The sequence below is a fragment of the Cyprinodon tularosa genome, unplaced genomic scaffold (genome assembly GCF_016077235.1).
Source record: "Cyprinodon tularosa strain WSP-4 unplaced genomic scaffold, ASM1607723v1 ctg311, whole genome shotgun sequence".
NCBI lineage: Eukaryota > Metazoa > Chordata > Actinopteri > Cyprinodontiformes > Cyprinodontidae > Cyprinodon > Cyprinodon tularosa.
Window position 1 is genome coordinate 243,363 of NW_024039021.1, and position 20,347 is coordinate 263,709.

At 39.9% G+C, this 20,347-nt stretch overlaps 1 protein-coding gene across 1 annotated transcript in view; it reads right to left on the reverse strand.

Annotated features, from left to right (window-relative positions):
- mef2d (myocyte enhancer factor 2d) overlaps nucleotides 1–20,347 on the reverse strand; it is a 157,731-nt gene that overhangs the window by 92,253 nt on the left and 45,131 nt on the right. The window contains 1 exon segment of the mRNA XM_038292410.1: nucleotides 10,495–10,875. Within this exon segment, the coding sequence (XP_038148338.1) occupies nucleotides 10,495–10,548 (54 nt within the window). The 5' untranslated portion in view covers nucleotides 10,549–10,875.

A 20,347-nucleotide genomic window follows, 5' to 3' on the forward strand; every position in this document is an offset into this window, starting at 1 on the left:
TTTATTAAGATACTTATATGCCCTTACACATTCAGATCCCATGAAAATATTCATATTTTTTTTAGTTTATATTAATCGCTTGACTAGATGAAAAGGTAAAGGTGATAAGAGGACAAAATATCATATTTGTTTTTATCACCAATTCAATTTAATTTATTTATATAGCACCAAATAACAACACAAGGCACTTTGACTGTAGGAATTTTAAAGTTTTCTATCTAAGGAAAACCAGTTGATTGCATCGAGTCATTGACTTGAAAGCAATCCCTCACATTTAGCATGCTTGTAGCGACAGTGGAGAGGAAAAACTCCCTTTTAACAGAAAGAAACCTCCAGCAGAACCAGACTCGGTGTGAGCGGCCATCTGTAATATCAGCAAATATCAATAAGCTAACAATGAACTGCTAGCTTACGATTAACCTAAATAACCATAAAGGTTAGCCGTTTTCATTAGACCACTTAAAAAATATTTGATTCATTGTTTATATCTTTTGCTGTTTTCATTATTTTGGGGTAAAAAAAATATATTTTAAAAAGGTAACTCAACGGTTAAATACTCTAACTTAGAGGAAAAACAGTTAAACTAATTCACAGGATAAACTGTTAGCAGCTAAAAGTTAGCTAATGATTTTTCTTCACTTGTAATTGTCCTGGTTCAAAAAATAAAAGATTAGTAAACTTTCCTGGTTAAAAAATAATTACCTACTGATGAAGTAAAGACTTTACTCTCATCATTACAAAATAAAAACTTTAGCACCAGTTAGCATTTAGTTTTCAGAGCTCCTTAATGGAATACTTACAATAAGAAACTGATGAACAAGTAAATTATCAAGCAATCTTAACCATAAAAAATATTGAGAAACTGCTTGGTTCAGTCAATGAACTCCTGCTGTTAAACCAATAATTACTGGTAACTGGTTAGATCAGTGCAGATTTGTTCTTAGTAAATCCTTAATTGAAACTGTTGCCTTTTGTGTTTGTAAAAAAGTATTTGGACATAAAAATTTAGAAAAAAAATCCTACTCTGCCTTCCTTCAATTTGGTGGTATCATATTTTCTGGACTATAGAGTGCACCTCACTATTTATTTATTTTTTTTCAAACTGGAAACCTAAATATTTATTACTGATGTCTACTGAACTGCCCCCCACCAAACCTGTAGGGGGAGCTCTACATATAACCCCTAGAGTAGGGACGAAGAAGAACGCTAGCTCCTGTTAGCTTGTTGGCTCACAGCAGTAAGAGGTTCTATTTTAAGATGGGGCATCATCACCTGTTTATTTCAGCTTTGTAGGAGTTGCTTACAGTCTCTTCATTTATTCGACAGCTTTAATGTGGCAAAAAAAATTCAAAATGTGTGAATTCAAGACATTTAGTTCTCTGCTGGGCCTGCTGCTAGCAGTAGTGCTAAATAAAAAAAGAGCCCCTTCTTCTTTGGTTTCCAACTTTGACTTCTTCCCCTTGTCGATTAGGAAAAATCACCAGAAAGGCTGCAGCTTTGTATAAGCCGCATAGTTCAAAATGTGGGGGGGGGGGAATTAGTGGCTTATAGTCCAGAAAATACGGTAATTGTTGCGTCTTTTGCTTTCAAACAGTGCATGATACGCCTTCACATGGAGGAAATATACACTTAGTTTCAGTTTGGTATTTGTATCAGGCATGTTAGTTTCCGATCAGAAATATCTAAGGAGAATAAATGTGTGTTGTTTTGATGCGTGTTAAAAGCTTTAACACTGAGTAAAACAGCGGTTAAACTATTAGTATTTTTATTTTTTGCCATTACTGAGCTTCACTGACTCCAAGGCCAGAGAGGCCTTTTCATGTATTGCACAGCCGTTTTAACAATGACAACAAATGAATGCACTAATGTTGATATCAGTTTGCCTGTGCTGACTGGGGGCTGCACGCTGCTCTCCTGCAACAATACCCCTGAACTGAAACTGTAATTGAAATGATGAAACATGGGAAGAAGGAGAGGGAAAGTGCAAATAAGGACATTGAGGATGAGAACCACAGAAGCAGCCGTGTGAGACCTTCAATCTCTCCATCTTCCTCCCCCTGTGATCGCTCCATCCCTTCTGTCTCCTGCTCCTTCCTGCCTCAGCACCTGACACGGTTAAGCCGCTCGTCGCTCGTCTCTGTTGCTCCTCTTATTTCCTCGCCCTCGTTTTCTCTTCCTCTCCTCTGTCAGTATTTTCCACATCCTCTGCACCCCCTCCCCTCCTTTTCGTGTTAGCTCACTCATTGCTTCCTGCTGCCACAAATCAAATTATATCGGGGTCGTATCCACGGGCAACCGACTCCCTCCTCCCTTCTGCCCCACTCATTTCCCACCTCATCACACATTGCTACCATCATCATACCTCCCTCGCCCCCCCACTGTGTCATCTTTATCTTTCTACCCATCTACATAGCCCTCTGTTCCTGTTCCTCCCTCTCTCTCTCTCTCGCACACAGAAGGAGAAGATAAATTATGTGGCGATACTGGAAACGAAGGAAATTACGGCTCTGCAGGATGACAGGAATGGTTGGTGATGAAGAGACAAGCCGCCGCAAACAACAACTGCTCCCCTAACAAATTATAAGGTCACCCACCAGCATGGAAAACAAACAAAATTAGTCACAACATCCCAGAAAAACTCCTTGTTTTTCTGTTTTGGCTTCTTCTTATAGGACAACTTGGGAAGAAGGGTAGCGACTTTGGGCCTAATCTTGGGTCCTGACGTTCATTACAAAAACTAAACAAGCTGGAGGTAATTGACATTAAGAGCAGAATAGCAAGGTAACCAATAGCAACTGAAGAATAAGACATCATAGTAAGGGAAGAAAGGAGAAGAGGGAGTGTGGGGTTTGATGTGAGTGTGTGCGAACGTCGGCGCTTGTGTGTCTTGGCGAGGTTTGTGGCTGTGTGGCAGATGGATGAGGAAACCACCACTGACAACCGCAACCTCTTCTCGCTCCTTCCTGCAGCCAAAAAAAAACCTTTTTTGTTTGCTGGTTTGCAGTTCAGATGATCTGGTCTGAAAAGTTGAAATCAGGTGACGAGTTTGACCGCAGCAGCTTTCATTTTTTAAATCAATTCAAACAAAGTGAGCTTAGGGTTCATGCAACGTTCACATGCTGTTTTGGGTCTTTCTTTTTTTTAGCTACCAAGGGAAAAGTCCCAATAAGTCAATTTTTGTTATTTTAGATTACCTTTTAAGATTTAAAATCATCATTTTCTTCAAAGTACAAAAGCTTGTAAAATCATTTGCATGCCTCAAACTTCACATTTTATTAAATTGAAACAAAAAAACATGTAAAAGCAAATTGTTTACAAGTTTTTTTTTTATCTATTCCAAATAAAAAGCCTTAATGCATGGAGTGCGTTTGTAATCAAACCTCCTGGATGAATACTGTGTAGACCCACCCTTGAAACACTTATTTTAAAGTAGGTTTCTACCAACTTTACACATCAAGAGTCTATTTTCAGCCATTCTGCTTTGAAGTGACACAAGTTCAGTCCAACTGGACAGAGAGTGTCTGTGACTGTCATCTTTAAAGACTTGCCATAAAATGAGTTGGATTTAGGCCTGGTATTTGGGTGAATTATCAGACACATGGATATATTTACTCTAATCTTAACTATTCTTTGGTACTTCAGAGTTCCTGTCCTCCTGGAAAGCAAACCTCTGCCTCAGTCACATTCCAAATCCAGGCTCGTAAGGTTTCTTCTAGACTTACCCTGTTGTTAACTCCATCTCTCTTCCAAACATATTTAGCTATTTTCCCTTCATCTGCAGAGGAACACTACCCCACACCATGGTGCTGCCACCCCCATGCTTAGTGCTGGGAAAGTGGTTTGAGGTTACTGAGCAGTGTTAGTTTTGCTTCACACATATTGTACATTAAGGCCAAGTTACGATGGTTGTATCTAACCAGAGCATTTTCTTTCACGTTTACTACCTTTAAGGCTTAGAGCAAACTGTAAATGGCAGATTTATATTGGTAGTTCTCTCACCAGTTACCTCCTTCTTGATTTATGGATTTATATTCTAGAGTTGCGTTATCTTTAGACTTTCATTTAAGCTACTGATCTCTTTATCACCTCAAGATTTCCCCATTTGAACAGTAAATAGTACCGATACATCGACCGGTGGTTATTTTTGGCCGATATATGCAGGGATGTTTTTGAATCGCTGTTGGCCGACAAGCAAATGCGTTCACTGATTCATCAGCGCAATCAGCAGCCATGCCTCCATGTTTTGCATCTCCCTATATTTGCAAACCATTTTTTGTGTTTTGTTTGACTTTTAAATAGATCTTGTTTAAACTGAGACTCGTGTATCACCTTCAATACCTTTCACTTCAAACTTATGCAGTACTTATAAAAATATTGAAGTTCATGCTCCTAAAGGAAAAGTCATTCAGAATACAAACTTCTGGAAGTACTTGTAAATGTTATAAAACTTTTCAATAAATAAGTGTTTTTAATTCAGAGTAATTTCATTTGAATGGGCTTTACTGGAGGCATCCATGTTTGTCAAAGAACACTACTGCCACCTACTGGTTTGTGACATCATTGTGCGGTATCGGCTGTTGATCAAGTCCCAGTGCTGTATCTGGTGTTTGTCACAACGCACTACTATCCATGATAGTGATGCGCAGAAAAGAGTAACGGATTAATGACGTGTTAATGGCGAGGGGCAAATCCTCCCTCTTCAAGTTGGCAATCGAAAAGCGAACCCGTCCATGAAGGATCATGAATAAGAAAGGTGAAATAACTAACTTTTTTTCACTTTTACCCGATGTATTACAACATCCAGCTGCCATGCACGTGGGCATTGTCAGTTTCACTATAGCTCTGGTGAATTTCAATGGTGAAGTCGTCTGGAAATCTTTAATAATTGTTGTTGATTGCAGATGTGTCTAAAAGTTCCTATTGATTCTGCTGGTAAAGCGGGGAGAATGGCGCTAGGCTTACCGCATCGTGACGTCACTGCCGGAAGATGTCAGGAGGGAGGTGTTACTATATTTGGGCAAAAATGGCCGCTCCTGGAGTCAGTGATTACGACGAAAAATATTTAAATTTTTTTACTGATTAAAGCTAAATTCATCAAATAACTGCAAACGTATTAGTTTTAGGTATAAATAATGGCCCATTGGTTATTCCTTGCTGACCGGACTTTTCCTTTAAGATGAAAAGTTATAAAAAAAACTTAAAGCGGTAGGAATACTATCCCAACGTCCTTCTGCAGAAGACATGTCAGAGTAGCTTATGTCAAACACTTAAAGGTATACTATGCAACCGGTGTTGATTTTCCAGCGAGGCTCCCCCCAGAGGGCGAAAGTAAAAGTGCACTGTCGTAAATATGCTCAGCTGTTCTCCTGGTTTCTCCGTCGAGCCATGCGTGGTTGTTTTGAGCTTAGCAGACAGGCGAACACAACGAATCACCATGTCTACTGCGGTAAGTGACTATTTTGTTCCAATTTTCGAGTTTGAAAATTTTGCATGTTTTCTTACATTATTTGTTATGCGTGTGCTTTTGCTGTTTTCTCACTGGTTCCGCCATGATAACTGCACAAATATCGCCACTGCGCTAGCAACGAGCATGCCTTTCACTGGGGGCGTGTAGCAGTTCTCGCCGTAAAGCAAGAGCGACTCTCGCGATGCACGAGACTTCTGAGCCTGTGGGTGCGGGCCGAGGGCTCCTGCAATTGCAAGTACGGTATTTCCCCTACAGACCACCAGGGCGGCCTAGAAAACCTTTGTTCGACCTGAAATGACTCATTTAATCATCCAAAACGTTATGGAACACATTAATTAACTGAAAAATGTTGCATAGTATGCCTTTAACATAACATTTAACTCTTCTTATTCAGCAGTTAGAAAGATTAGGGGCACATAGACTCATCTGGTTATGTCATCAACAAAAAAAAGTTGTATCAGGCAACTGCATAGGTTGCCTAGGTAGACCAGTAACCTTTGGATCTACAGCCTATTGAAGTTGTCATATTACAACAAATAAGCATCTCTTATCCATAAATTACCCACACATGATTACCATAAGGTCTGTATGTATCGCAACCTCATGCTAATTAGTGCTGATCTTGGAAGATCGCTTTGGTTGTTACTGAAATGATCTTGGCATGTTTGTGTTTACATCCACATGTTATTAGCTTGTTGCCACAGCGAATCAATCTCATTTTTCTAGATTGAGGACAGATTCTAATGAGCTTTGGTTAGCAAATCTGTCCAAACGAATCCAAAAGATTTTCTTTTTTTTCTTGTTAAATGTCTCATTCCATACATATATTTCATGCCTTTCTTGGCATCCTTTATCAGCTCTGAGGATAGATATCGTTGCTGGTTCAGGATATGTTTTTTATACTTTTTACCAGGTCTTCTTGTTAAAATTTCTCACAATAGGAATAAAAAATATATTTTTGCTCACAATTTACATACATAAATATGAAAAAAAATCCATCAGGGGATTTGAACGTTACCACTTCTGTTCTCTCTTCTGTCTTTGTCATAATAAGAAACGTGGTATTTGAGATGCTGTCATGTTTCCAGCTGGGGCCCACACTCTGAATGCTGTTTATTTTGTGGAGCTTATGGCAGCCTCTCCGAATCAACATGTAGGAGGGTGACGGGCTGCATGTTCTCCAAAAAAAAATTCATTTGATTTCCTTTCAGAAGCTGCACTCTTCATTAGATGAAGCAACACAGCGTCAGGGTACAGAAATACTCTTTTCTTTAGCAGCTTTACACTATGTTTCTCTCTACAAACTAAATGTCAAAAACAAAATCGTGTTCTGCTGTTTAGGTCACCGCCGGTGCATAACATCAGACAAACAGGAAAAAAAAAAAGTGTGAAATGAAAGCGTGGTGTTGACTCGGTTCAGGCTCATTTTGTGCTTTTATTGGCCTGATCATATATTCCCACAGAGAGCATTAAATTACTGATAAACTGAAACACAAACTTTATTAGCCAGTCCCTGCTCACCACTGATGATGAACAGAAAAGAAGCAAAAACTCTTTTCTCTCTTTTCATAGAAATATCACCAACTTGGTTGATTTTCCAACCCTACATCGACTTCACAATGTTTGTCTTTAAAACTCTCTCTATCTCCATTTTTCATCCATTCTTCTCTCTTTCTGGTTTTGAAGGTGGGCACGTCAAATCCATTACTCAATCTGCTCAATGGAGCGAAGCCCATTTACCAGTTGACTCATTTTAGATGGATCATTTACCCTTTCATCTTCTCCGACAATGCCACTGATGTAACAAGCCACTGGGGCGATGTTATGCTTTTTGATGATTTTTCTTCTGTATTTTTGGGGGGGGGGTAAAGGGGTTTGTGGTCTTTTATGCAACTGCATCAAGCATCTCTGCAGAATCATATGAGCCGTTGTGGAAAACGGGCTCATTTCATCGTACTGCTGTCACACTATTGAATGGCTGCAATGTTACAGTCTAGTCTAAAAAGTTCACAGGAGGTAACGTGATCTGCTATGTGCTTGATTTATCTGAAAGTGATCCACTGGTTACTGGGTGCAGACAATCAATACCAACACTTTCCTTTAGTAATTCTTTCTAAATGCTGTGCAGAAGCAGTTATACTACTTTGTGGACATGTAGTGTTTGGATGTAAGGACTCCTATGCGGTCTTTATCCTGATTTCCTAAAACAAGTTGCTCCTCCAACATTATTTCATACTAATATGCTTACAGGTAAACCTCAACCAGTGTTGGGAGTTACAGGATTACATAAACAGGGTAAGTATCCTCTTCCGTTTTTCATTTAAAAAATACTCTAACTACTTGTTACATATTGGTAATTTCATAACTTAACTTGCAATCTAATAGAGTGCATTACTACAACTTGATCTGTCAAAGCAACTTTCTCTACGACAGGGAGAAACGTCTACTGTAGGAAGGAACAGGAAGCTGAAATGGACACCGATTGGCTGAGGAGCAACAATGTGGGCGGGGATTAAGCATGCCTTGATTACCCAGACTGAGGTTGTGTCTGGACGTCTGCCATTTAAAATGTGTGTCCGAATGTCTATTTGATGAAAAAGAAAAGAACTAAAAATTTCCCACAATGCACCTTGAAAAGTAGCGTACATCGATGGTCAGTAGATGAGCAGACATAACCAAGAATGTTTGCAAGAGCTCACAAAGCATCATGGGACCTGTTTTTGTTGATGGGAGAGAACAAAGATGGAGGACGAGCCGTAGTGATCATCTGCCCAAACGGTCAGTTAACTGAGTTCACTATCAAGTCCATTAAATAGTCCCCGCTCTATACAGTGATGAGGGGTTTGAGGTTAGGGCAGACATTTGGACACAGCCTAAGAGGAGAGAGGAGGCAATGAGCAACTAAATCTCTAGAGAAATGTTGAAACTAAAAGCTAAATGTTTCAGTGATTTAGCCGTTATGCAGAAACAAAATGTATCCAACTGATTTCCAGGCGCAGCCAAGGTGTTGAGGGGATCTGTCTTGGTGGCCTTAGGATTGCATCTCTGTTATTCGCAGATCATGTGGTTCTGTTGACTTCTTCAGGGTTAGATCTACAGCTCTCACTAGATTGGTTCGCAGCCGAGTACAAAGCGGCTGGGATGAGAATCCGTGCCTCCAAATCGGAGACCATGGTCTTGAGCGAGAAAAGAGTGCCTTCTCCAGGTTGGGGAGGATGTACTGCCCCTAGTGGAGGAGTTTAAGTATCTTGGGGTCTAGTTCACAAATGAGGGGAAGATGGAGCGGGAGATCGATAGGCGGATTGGTGAGGCATCTGCTGTGCAGCGGGCCCTGTACCGTCTGTTGTGGTGAAGAGAGAGCTGAGCCAAAAAGCAGAGCTCTCGATTTACCGCTCGATCTACGTTCCTACCATCATCTATGGTCATGAGCTTTGGGTCATGACCGAAAGAATGAGATCCAGGATACAAGCAGCTGATATGAGTTTTCTCCGTAGTGTATCTGGGCTCTCCCTTAGAGATAGGATCTAGTCTAAAGAAGCTCAAATCATCAACGCTGATTGATAGCTGGCTTTCTTTAATAACACATTCTTTACTTGATCAATGTTATACTGAATTCACTTGCATTCTTTTGTTTCTTTTCCACACAGAAATGTGGTGATTATACTAGAATAGTGAGACCCCTGTCTCATTATATTTCAACATCTGTTTTATTTTTGTTAAACTGCTTGCAAAAGCAATATTTCCCAGCTTCATGCCTGTTTCAAACCCATTTGAAGGCTGCCACCTGTACAAAAATATAAACTTTTAAACTATCTCATTGACTTTATTACGCTTTAATGATAAAGAACAAAACATGCATCTGCAGAACTATATTTGATTAACTACTTATGCATTAATTATCATCAATACTATTATAATTGAACATTCAGTTGAATTGAAAGCTGCTACAACAGAAAAGTTTTCCAAATTCTTAGACAATGTAGAGTCTGTTCACTCGATGGAATCAGAGTGGAGAACGACAAACGGCAGCAGAGCCACGGACTGTTTTAGGTCCTGTTACTCTTTTAAAGCACATATGTGTTAATTAAGGGATTGCTTCAATAAAAAATAAAAAAAAACATAAATTTAAATATATGTTTTTAAATTCTTGTTCTGTATCAAGTGTTGTTTTTTCAAAAAGTTCGAGCAATAGGATGATTTGCCGATAAAATAAGATGATTTATCTTTGAAATAGGAATAAAGAACTTTATGATCGTATATTGATTTTTTAGAATATCTCTTTTAGCTGATTAATTAAGGGTGAATACACAGATATTAGGAATTTCTTTGACTTATGTTTAGATCCATCCAGATAAATACATCAACTACATTTCTAATTACCACCAGTAAACCTCAGCCATGCGTAGGTAGCCTCGTGAGACCATCCTGATCTCGCAAGCTTTCAAGGTTTCACTCGCAGATCAGTCTGGAGACTCTCCGTTAAAGAAAATTTGAGGTTGAGGTGTGACGCAACGAGAAGCGCGACAGTTCAGTCTAAAGAACATGGCGGCTTCAGTCGATGAAACTAGCGTTAGCGTGGCTATCGAGCAAGTTTTATCAGAATTACAGAGTATTTCTTCACTGAAAGAAGAGCAAAACACTGCTCTGGAGGCTTTTCTCAGAGGAAAAGATGTTTTTGCTCTTCTCCTGACTGGTTTCGGCAAGAGTAGCCTGGCTTGTGGTTGTGTTTTCATCGTCGCTCTGTTAGTACTCCATATGCTTCGTTGATCTGATTGGTTTATTTGGCCCGTCTATCACCAACATAGGCCAATCAGCTAACCAGAATTTTCGCCCCTTCCCAAAATTACTTCAACGGAAGGTTTCCAGATGGATATGCGGAGCAAATCCATCTGGCGGAGTCAGGTTAACATACAGGAGGATGAGGGCCAGATTACAGGATCTGAAGAAAAACTGCAAGACATCCTGATCTGACAGCTTCAGTTTGGGTCGGATTCTGTTCATATTCTGATCGGTCGGCCAGCACTGACCTGTCTGTTGCGTTCATCGGTGATCCTTTGAATCTGGATCTTTTTCCTCCCCATGGTTCTGCTGTTGCGCTGGGAGGAGTAGGGAGGATGTGTGTGAGGTCACAGATGGCTGTGGATGTGTTTCCCTCCTCTTTCGATGTTTACTTGTTTTCAGTTTGACCTTTCTGTGCACCCTGACTGTCTGAAGCACCTGAGCAGAGAGGCTTTTTGCTCAGACTGGAAAAAACAAAATAATAACAAAAAGAGAGGGACAAGGAGGAGAGGAAAACGGGGTTCTATGCGCCCTGCACCGTTCTCAGTTCATGGTCCCGTTTCTGCGGACAGGTCATGAACGCTCCACTGGGATCTTCTGCCCTCCCCTTCACCTCAGCTGGGCAGCTCCTGGAAAACAACAAAAACACATTCATCAGACTAAGAGAGCGACTCTGGGCCAGAAAGGCCAGAAAGAGGCTGTGTTTGTTTACTGTGACCCAATTTGTCTACTACTAGCACTCAATTTGCCTTAACCTAAACGTATAATAAATGACGCAGCAACACATCAGATCGGAGGAGGATTTGGCTGAATTGGAGGGTAGATTGGGTATGGTGGGGATGTTGTGGTGCCTCATGCAGAGCACAAGGCCCTCAGGGGTCTGCGAGGAGGGAGGCTGTGCTGTGTCAGCTTCATTAGAGGCATCACCGCCACATCACTGATCTGCTGGTCGCCCACGGCTACCGGCTGCCCAGCCTGGGTCGCCTGACACGCCGAATGTGATTCCCCGATCAGAGCCACAACAAAGGAGTGCGTGGATGCTGCACGGTTCCCGTTTTACGAGAACATCTCTGCAGGAGAAGGTTTATTCTGCTTCAGGAGGGCAGCAAATCCTGCATGCATGGAAGTTAGGAGGAGCTGCCAAAAAAAAAAATCTTTTAGCATCTCGGGAGGGAGAAATGAGAAGTCTGCAGAAACATATGAGTGGGCACATTTCCAGGCCTTCCTCTGGCTATTTACATATGAGCTGACCAATGGAACAGCATTATATCTTATTGTCCAAAATGAACACTGACCTAATTCCACAGGAAAACCAGCAGAGAGAAACATATCAAACCATCTAAGCAACCATGAAATAAGGGTGTTTGGAGATGCACCACGGCGCTGGATAGAAAACAGAGCACATCATAAATTTCCATTTTTGAAAAGGCAGCAAAAAAAGCCTAAAGTGTTTAAGAGAAACTCAGTTCACTCCGCAATGAATCAAACAGCGGAGACCAATAAACGGCAGCAGAGCCATGGACCGTTTTAGGCCCTGTTGCTACTATTTGTAGTTCAGATTTAAATATAGAGATCTATATATGCATACAGGCTGTTTGTACACACACAGACACATACGAGAAGCCCGGCGGCGGCGCGACAGCCGAAGCCCCAGGAAAGAGGCGAGCACAGACACAACAGCGGCTCCTCTGCGTTGTTTGCTCTGCGCTCTACCTGGGGGAGCTGCAGAAGAAGAACGCCCTCTATTTACATCCTTTCTCCTGAAACAAAGAACTCCAAACTGTCTGTCATGAGACTGACATTCCTTTTGTGCGGCTGTGGGCGCACTCATTTAGAGAGAAGGCGATTGGCTTGGCTTAGATAAGGTGTTTATGAATAATGCACTGCTGGTAAAGAGTGGAGGGAGGCAGGAAGAAGGTGTTATGAGCGCCATTATTGCTTTATGGCGGAAAACTTTGAAGGGGAACAGGAGCCGCTTGAGCCTAATTCTCACAAGGAACATCCACACATGGCAGCAGGAGATACACATTTTCCCCCTGATCCTTCTGCTGTTCATCTTCTGCCTTTTGACTGGCTCATAGGGTTCGACTAAGGTTAATGGAATCTATCTGGATCACCTCATTAGTGTCCCTACAGAAAGAGCATGTGTTTCTAACATGCAGGTTTCATTTCATTCAGCTTCAAATGAAAGAGGATGATATAAAAAAAAAAAAAAAACAGAAAAAATGGTGAAGATTTTGAGCAAAATATAACAAGGTGAGTTCACAGTCTCGTGGCGCTTGTTAGCAGCCGTGCGGGGAGGGACTTGCTCCATTTGCCGTGAAGTTCAAAGGCAGCGAACTGAGGGATTTGTCTTCAGGCGGTGGTCCGATCACACATGAAAAGGCTGCTTTATCTGCCTGGGGTGGTCAAGTTTCGACCTTTTACCCTTCACGCTGCTGCTGCCTTTCGCTTCCCATGTCTGATGTCAGGCAGAGTCTTTGCTCTCACATGGGAAGCAGAGAGCCTGGAGTGTGTCTGCTGCCTCTTTGCAGGAGCAGCAGAAAGGTTCTGGATAGTGAAAAGATAAATGCTGATAGATAGGAGCCTACCATGGAACCAGATTAGAACCCTGAGGGACACCTAAATGCCTGAAGGCTTTGGTTCTCATTCTGTGCTACAAGCTGCACCAAGAAGACATTTTGGTATCACCTTATTAAATGATATAAAGTAGATGATGATTATTTAATAGTACTAAGCAATAGCTAATAGATTAATTGTTGTTTAAAGGTTCTGTGTCTGAAAAGCCAAAGTTATAGTTTAATATCTGCAGATGACAAAGTGAAGAGGAGGAACATTTCTAGAACCCAAACTACAAGAGAAAGCAGAGATCTGAGGGGGGCCTAAGGAATATTTTCTGTTCTTCATTATTTTCTGAAACAGAAGGATTTCTGTGGCAATAATCTAAAACTCATGCATGTTTGAAGTGCATTAAAGGTATTGCACACTAAAATCAATGGTTCTCTTATCTCATTATAAGCACCAGATGAACATGTTCACATCAAGAGGTGACAGATGTGAACAGGGGTGTCATACGTTTGTGACGCACCTACTGCAAGAAGAAAAAGTACATTTTCTGACTGATTCTGTCACAGCAGCCATTTTTTTAGGTTTTGGCTGCTAAGAATAAAATAATTTTCAGACACAGAATATATAGATTCCTTCCTTCCTTCCTTCCTTCCTTCCTTCCTTCCTTCCTTCCTCTCAAAGCTTCTCAAAGCATCTCAGAGCTTCAGCAACAATCCTCTACATCAGACACAGAATACAGATTCCTTCCTTCCTTCCTTCCTTGCTTCCTTCCTTCCTTCCTTCCTTCCTTCCTTCCTTCCTTCCTTCCTTCCTTCCTTCCTTCCTTCCTTCCTCTCAAAGCATCTCAAAGCTTCAGCAACAATCCTCTACATCAGACACAAAATACATAGATTTCTTCCTTCCTTCCTTCCTTCCTTCCTTCCTTCCTTCCTTCCTTCCTTCCTTCCTTCCTTCCTTCCTTCCTTCCTTCCTTCCTTCTAACACCTCACTCATAGCATCACATCCATCAGCTAATTTTATGATTTAAACATCTAAACTTGTGGAAATAATGTAGGACTTCAGCTGCAACATGTTTCAAACCTGCAGATCTGCATCTAAAGGCATTTCAGTTCAGCCACGACGGGCATCTCAAAGCTTCAGTAGCAATCCTCTAAATCTGATAAAGAAGATCCGTTGTGGCGATGGGTCGATCAGGGGTTAAGTGGTTTGCCACAGGGCCCGTCATCCAGATTTTTCCCAACCAGTCGCAGTTTGTGAACTAGTGACCTTCCCTCTGACAACCTGCCTTGCAGTCCGCAGGCTGAAGCTGCCCTTGATATTACCGATACAACACCTCAGATGCTTCCACTGGGAGCTGAATGTGTCAGGAGCTGCAGGAAAGGAGCACAGAGCTGTGATTGAGTTATGACTGACAAAAAAAATAAAAAAATAAATACAGCAGGGGAGATGAGGGTATTTGGTCTAGACTGGGTCTGCGTCTGTACAGCACAGAACGGGGAGCTGTGATGTAATCAGCTGATAATGAACATAAACCCTAAAGGGACAGGAAACAGCGCAGTCCTGAGGAAGATAATGAGGGACAACTGGACAAGAGGCAGATTTTCACATAATAAGATGTTGATTTTCTTAGTCTGCAGCTGCTCTGTTTGTCAAAATACACTGAAAAAATAAAACATCTGCAAACGTTTTACTTTACTTGCCTAAAATTAAAAATCACTCACAATAAAAAAAGCATGCGAGTGAATTGGTGCTTAAGTCAAAGGCGATGGTGTCATGTGACCACATGATGTCACCCACCTATCTGGATGCTGACACCTGTCCACCATTAGCTTGCCTCAGCAGGGATTTCAGCTGCGTTTGTCATCAGAGGTGAAGAGGACATTCTGCAGCCTCCGTATGACATTGGGGTTGTCGCTGAAGGTGTGAAAGTTCTTAATGAGTTGCCATCGAAGCATGTGTGTGTGCTACGCTATCTGGCTTCAATCTCCAATTTAAGCAGAAACGGTTCATGGAGATAAACCCAAAGAAAATAGAGCTCTTAGTCCGAATCATTCATTTGATCAGTCAGAAAAAACATTGCTTTTTCTGTTTCATTTTAGTGGGGGGAAAAAAAAAATATATATGTATATAAGGGAAATCAAAATCCCAGGATATGATCTAATTAGATTTAACTGTCGGACTGTTTGAACAGTTTGTTGGTCGTTAATCTTGCTAAGGTGTAGAAAGATTTGTGCAGCAATGAAGTCTTCATTGTTTAATTTTTGGGGGACAAAAAAAATGGAGTATTTGCTCTAAAAATGCACCATAAAGAAATGAGATCCTTCAAAGGAGAATTTTTATCTATCTTTATTATATGTGCCAAAAAAATGTAATATTACATTTTTATCAGATGATCTGAGTTTATCTCTGAATTGGACATCATCATGTTTAATCTTCCTCAGAATAGAGATAATGAATGGGGATCATTTTGAATCCTTAAAATTTTGATTTTGTTGGATTTAACTCTATCAAGAAATCAAGAACACTATTTTCTCTGTTCTGCTTTTTAGATGAAATGAAATGGAAAAATAGTCATTTACATTTGTCAAAGACCCTGAAGCTAAATTTAGAATTGATCAAACCTGAGATTAACTAGAACTTCGTACTGGCCAATCAAAGCTGGATTTAGCATTTAATAATATATACTATTGTTTGTGTTTTATTATTTTTTATTTAATATCTCTGTTTAAAAAGTATTGCTCAGTATCACGGTTCAACTTGACTCTGCTATCTGTCCACTAATCTGGGGTATATGTACAGCATCCGGGGCGCGCATCTTCTGCTCACACTCTGTTAACTGGAGCAGACTGGAACAAAGAGGTAACAGAGAGCTGGTATTTTAGTGGAAAGATTGTGCTGGCGAACGCAGCTCTGCTACAACAGAGGACAAATAATCTTTTTTTTTTCAGTTCAGGAGTTATAACTATCTGGTTGAACAAACCACAGCTCACTCCACCTGTATTACATTCTGCATGGTACTGAAAACATTTAGAATAAAAGTAAAGTTTCTTAATTGGGGTGACGGGATATGACCTTTTCATTTCCTATAGAATATCGATATCAATCTAAAAGATATCAGCATGAATGATTACTTTATTATTACTTATTTTATACTGTAGAATGTTAGAAAAAACATTTGAAAAAGTAAGTAAAAAAACAGGGAACAAATGTCAACAAACAAATGACCCATGTAAAATTAACCAATAGGTTACAAAAACTTGTAACAGAAGCAGAGAGTTTCTATCAGCATGAAAATAACAGGTTTTTTATGCTTGCTGATGAAATCTGATATTAGTTTTTGGCTGATATTGGAATGTTATCCGATATTAATATCAGATCAGGACATGACTCGTTCTTAACAGCTATAATGAAGAGAAAGTCAGTGTTAGAGGGGCTTTCTGGAATGTGTTCTTCTTGTGTTGATATCTGCTATATAAAATGTGGTCAGAAAGGTTAAAAAAATCAATCAATCAATCTTATGCTCATGCAATATGGAATAGACAAAACCTTTTTAAATAAGGATATGAAAAGACCAGCTGGTACAAATGTTTGGGTTTTTCTTAGGTCTTTATATCTTAGGTCACATTTTTCATTTCTATATTAAACTCATTTGCAAAAAGTTTGTTTTAATTTAGGGGAAAAAACAAAAACATAATAAACATTATTAGAGACTCAAAAAGCAAATGACTGATGATGGTTTAGAATTAAATTTTCCCTTACTGGCCAAAGATCCACCGTTTTTCAAATGCTGAGCTTAAGCAGGTTTCCGCTGACAAGTACTGTACACTCTTCAGTGCGGACGCTGTTATTGAAGGAGGATGACTTATGTTAGTCATGCTTTACCTAAAGTATAAGAAGGTTTGAGAGGCAACAGAGAGGGAAGAGGCTTTTTTAAAGGGAGAGACTACTTCCTATGGGACATGAACGCTAGACAGGATTCAGGACCAGCTGTTTGGATTAATGGTTTTGAGCCTCAACATCAGAATGTCCTGGGGCCCGCTAGATTTGGAAATGTTATCAGCCTTTCAGGAAGTTAAAGGATATCACATTGTTGTGATGTCTAGGCTATACACGACATTTGCTAATATAAGTAGGGATGCACGATATTGGGATTTTGGCCGATATCCGATATGCCGATATTTTAAAACTCATGTAGCCGATAACCGATATCGATACTGATGTTAAAGCTGGACAAAAATAAGTAGTCATTGAAAATAGCAGTTTTGTTAGCCATTTCTGATACTTTGAAAAATAATATACTCAAATATATTTTCATATGCTGATATCAAATAGATTTTTAAAAACGCGGTATCGATCTATTTTACTTTCAAAATCTCGTGAAATTTCATCGTTCTGTTACAAACTCTTGTGATATTTTGCAAATTCTTGTGAGATTTTGTTAGTAAAATAGATCAATACCGCGTCAATATATCAACATATAAAAATATGGCAACATTTCGTGAATTTTCGGGGGATTTCGTAGCATAACGATGACATATAGCAATATTTCATTAGTAAAAGAGATTGATATGGTGTTTTTAAATGGCAATATATCAGCATATGAAGATATTGTGATATTTTAATGTATCAATATTTTTTCCCTCGTCTTTAGAAGTTTTTAAGTCTGTAAAGTTTTTGAGGCAGAAGAAGTAGTAGTATTTTTTTTTTTTAGACTTTAGAAACTCAGAAGCTGATCAAATATCGGGTTACATATCGGTGGGGTGGCCGATGTCCGATATTCAGTTTTAAGGCCGATACAGGCCGATACCGATAGGGGGCCGATTATATCGTGCATCCCTAAATATAAGTTGTCAAAGCAAGTTTACAAATATCAAATTAGTCATTATTAAGGTTTTGCTTTAAAGTGACGATACAACTCTGTTCCAGGAGGAGTATTTGCTCTAAAAATGCACCATAAAGAAATTGGATCTTTCAAATGAGAATTTTGACCTATCTTTATTATATGTAGCAAAAAAAAATGTCATATTAAATATTTATCAGATGATCTGAGTTTATCTCTGAATTGGACATCATCATGTTTAATCATCCTCGGGATAGAGATAATAAATAGGGATCATTTTGAATCCTTCAAATTTTGATTTTGTTGGGGGGTTAACTTTTTGTTTTAATATCAACTTTAAAACTATTCTCCCAATATCAAACTGATTAACTTTTATTTAATTTCATTAATCATAAAATGTCTCAAAACCTCTTTGACACATTTTACACTGAATAGAACCTGAGTCACAGCCACCATTCATCTGCAGTCAGACAAAGGCTTCATCCTTCAGATATTTACTTATTTCTTTATTCATGTTGGCATGCAGCATTTACAACATTTTGATTCCCCATAAAATTCAAATATAATTTCTAAATCTTTTTTTTCATACTTCTGAACCATGCAGTAAAACTTAAGTTGCTTTATAAGGTTAAAAGGCAAACTTTTTTAAATGTACGACTGAAAAGGTATAAATTATTCCATGATCAATAAGAACATGGTATGAACGACCATGCAAAACATCATTCAAGGTAACAGCGAAGAATATAAATGTTCATATCATATGGCAGGCCTTGCTGGAAAAATATTACAGAAGCAATCTGCAACAAGAGTTCTGGGCTTCATATTTCAAGATGAGGGCAGATTGCCTGGATGAAGCAGCTGAAGCCAAGACCTCTGCAGCAAAGCATGAAAATGACTGATCTCTACCTTAGGCTGAGATTGGAAGATCAATATTTCACCCATAATAATATATCACTCTATTCTAAATCAAACAAGTCTGACATGACATTCAAAACATAAGACAAACAACGCGTTTGAGGCTCCTAAAACTTCACATGAAATACAATAAACAGGTATCCAAGGTTAATGTATTCTGATGAGTTTATTTATCAAAAAAGCAAGTAAACGCTGTGATTAGCATCATCTTGTTCTTACAGTTAAAGACGTTGGGCTTGAAGTATGGGGGGCAGGCATGCTGAAAACCCTCATCTGACCCACTGAGGCTCAGTCTGTGGCCCAACCTTGAGGGTGTTCTGCCAGCACCAACTGTTTGATATTTACAGCCTGTTGCCTCATGTTCCCGGATGATCTTTGAACGAAGTTCACGCCACACTCCAACTTTAAGTCACCAAGTAGGCATGTATGCAATAACAACAAACCCCTATGGTGGAATTGGAGGTGGGAGCTCCAGAAAGGGGAGCGAAAGCGAGGCACTGGAAAAACCATGACGGGAGGGAAGCTGCTGGCCTGACATCTGAGGCTTGGCGAAGGATTGGGATTGTGCTCGTACATCTATGCTGCCAACCCTGGCAGTGGAATATGATCTCTCTTTCCCTCTCCTGCTTCTAACCAATCATGGGTAGGACTTTGGAGAGGTGGGCTGATCTATTGCAAGGGCAGCACTTCAGAGGTGATAGTGGTGTTGGTGGTTTGGGGGAAGGGATGGGACAGGAGGGGCAGTGGAGGGGGATATTTTCCTCTCGGCTGCTAATTTATGCCTCCATCAGTGGTGCAATCTGCACCGGCATGTATACAGACACCAATATATATATATATACATATATAGTGAATCGAAAGAAAAACATACCCCTACAGGCTGAACACAGGGTGCCCTTACTGTCACTGATCTACTGTTTGCGGTCATAGCCTCTAGCAAGAAAGCAAACAAAAACACCTGCTAATACCTGTCATACACTCATGCATATGAGTTCACACAATGCTGTCTTTTTTCCTGAGGCTGAAAAAATGTGCAAAACAAAAGGTTTGGTCCACAGGCTGGATTTCCCTATACTTAACCTTGATTGTTGAGTTGTGGAGACTTTGTTGTTTCTCCTGCTGTGATGTAACCTGACTGGTCCAACTGCATAGTCTATGCAGGTAAAGGTGAAGGCAGAAAACACGGCCGCATCCACACCTCTCCTTGTTAGGAGAGCTGAGAGGAGGAGCAAGAGTAACAATGGGGGATACGAAGTGCAAGAAAAGCATACTATTCTAGCTTAGCATATTCAGAGGTAAGGCATATAGATTGATGTTAGAACCACTCAAATGTTCCAATAATAGGGATACAAAGGAAAGTGTTTCTATTCTTTGTAGAGTCTTGTGTTAATTACTGCTGTAAGTAGGGTTTATAGTCTGTGTACTCTAGGTAAGGATTCATTTCGGTTACTAAATTAGTAGATGATTTTTAAGCTTGTCAGAGAAAAGTGACCAGAGTAGAAAATCTTTATTTAACCTAAGAAAGGATTAGATTTGATCAACACAGATACATCAATGTTGAACATCTAATACCAGATACACTGCAAAGTTCACTGTACTGTAGGAATATAAAGGCCAGTTTTTGATATCTTGAACTATATCCTGTCAAGGATAAAGTGAAGTATGCTTTTTTTTTCGCCCGCTCTTTCCCAAATGTGGCTCCTATCTTTCCACAGAGATAAAGGCAGCGCTATAGGGAACTGCTTCATGGTGGGGACTAGGAGTGTGAATCATAATCA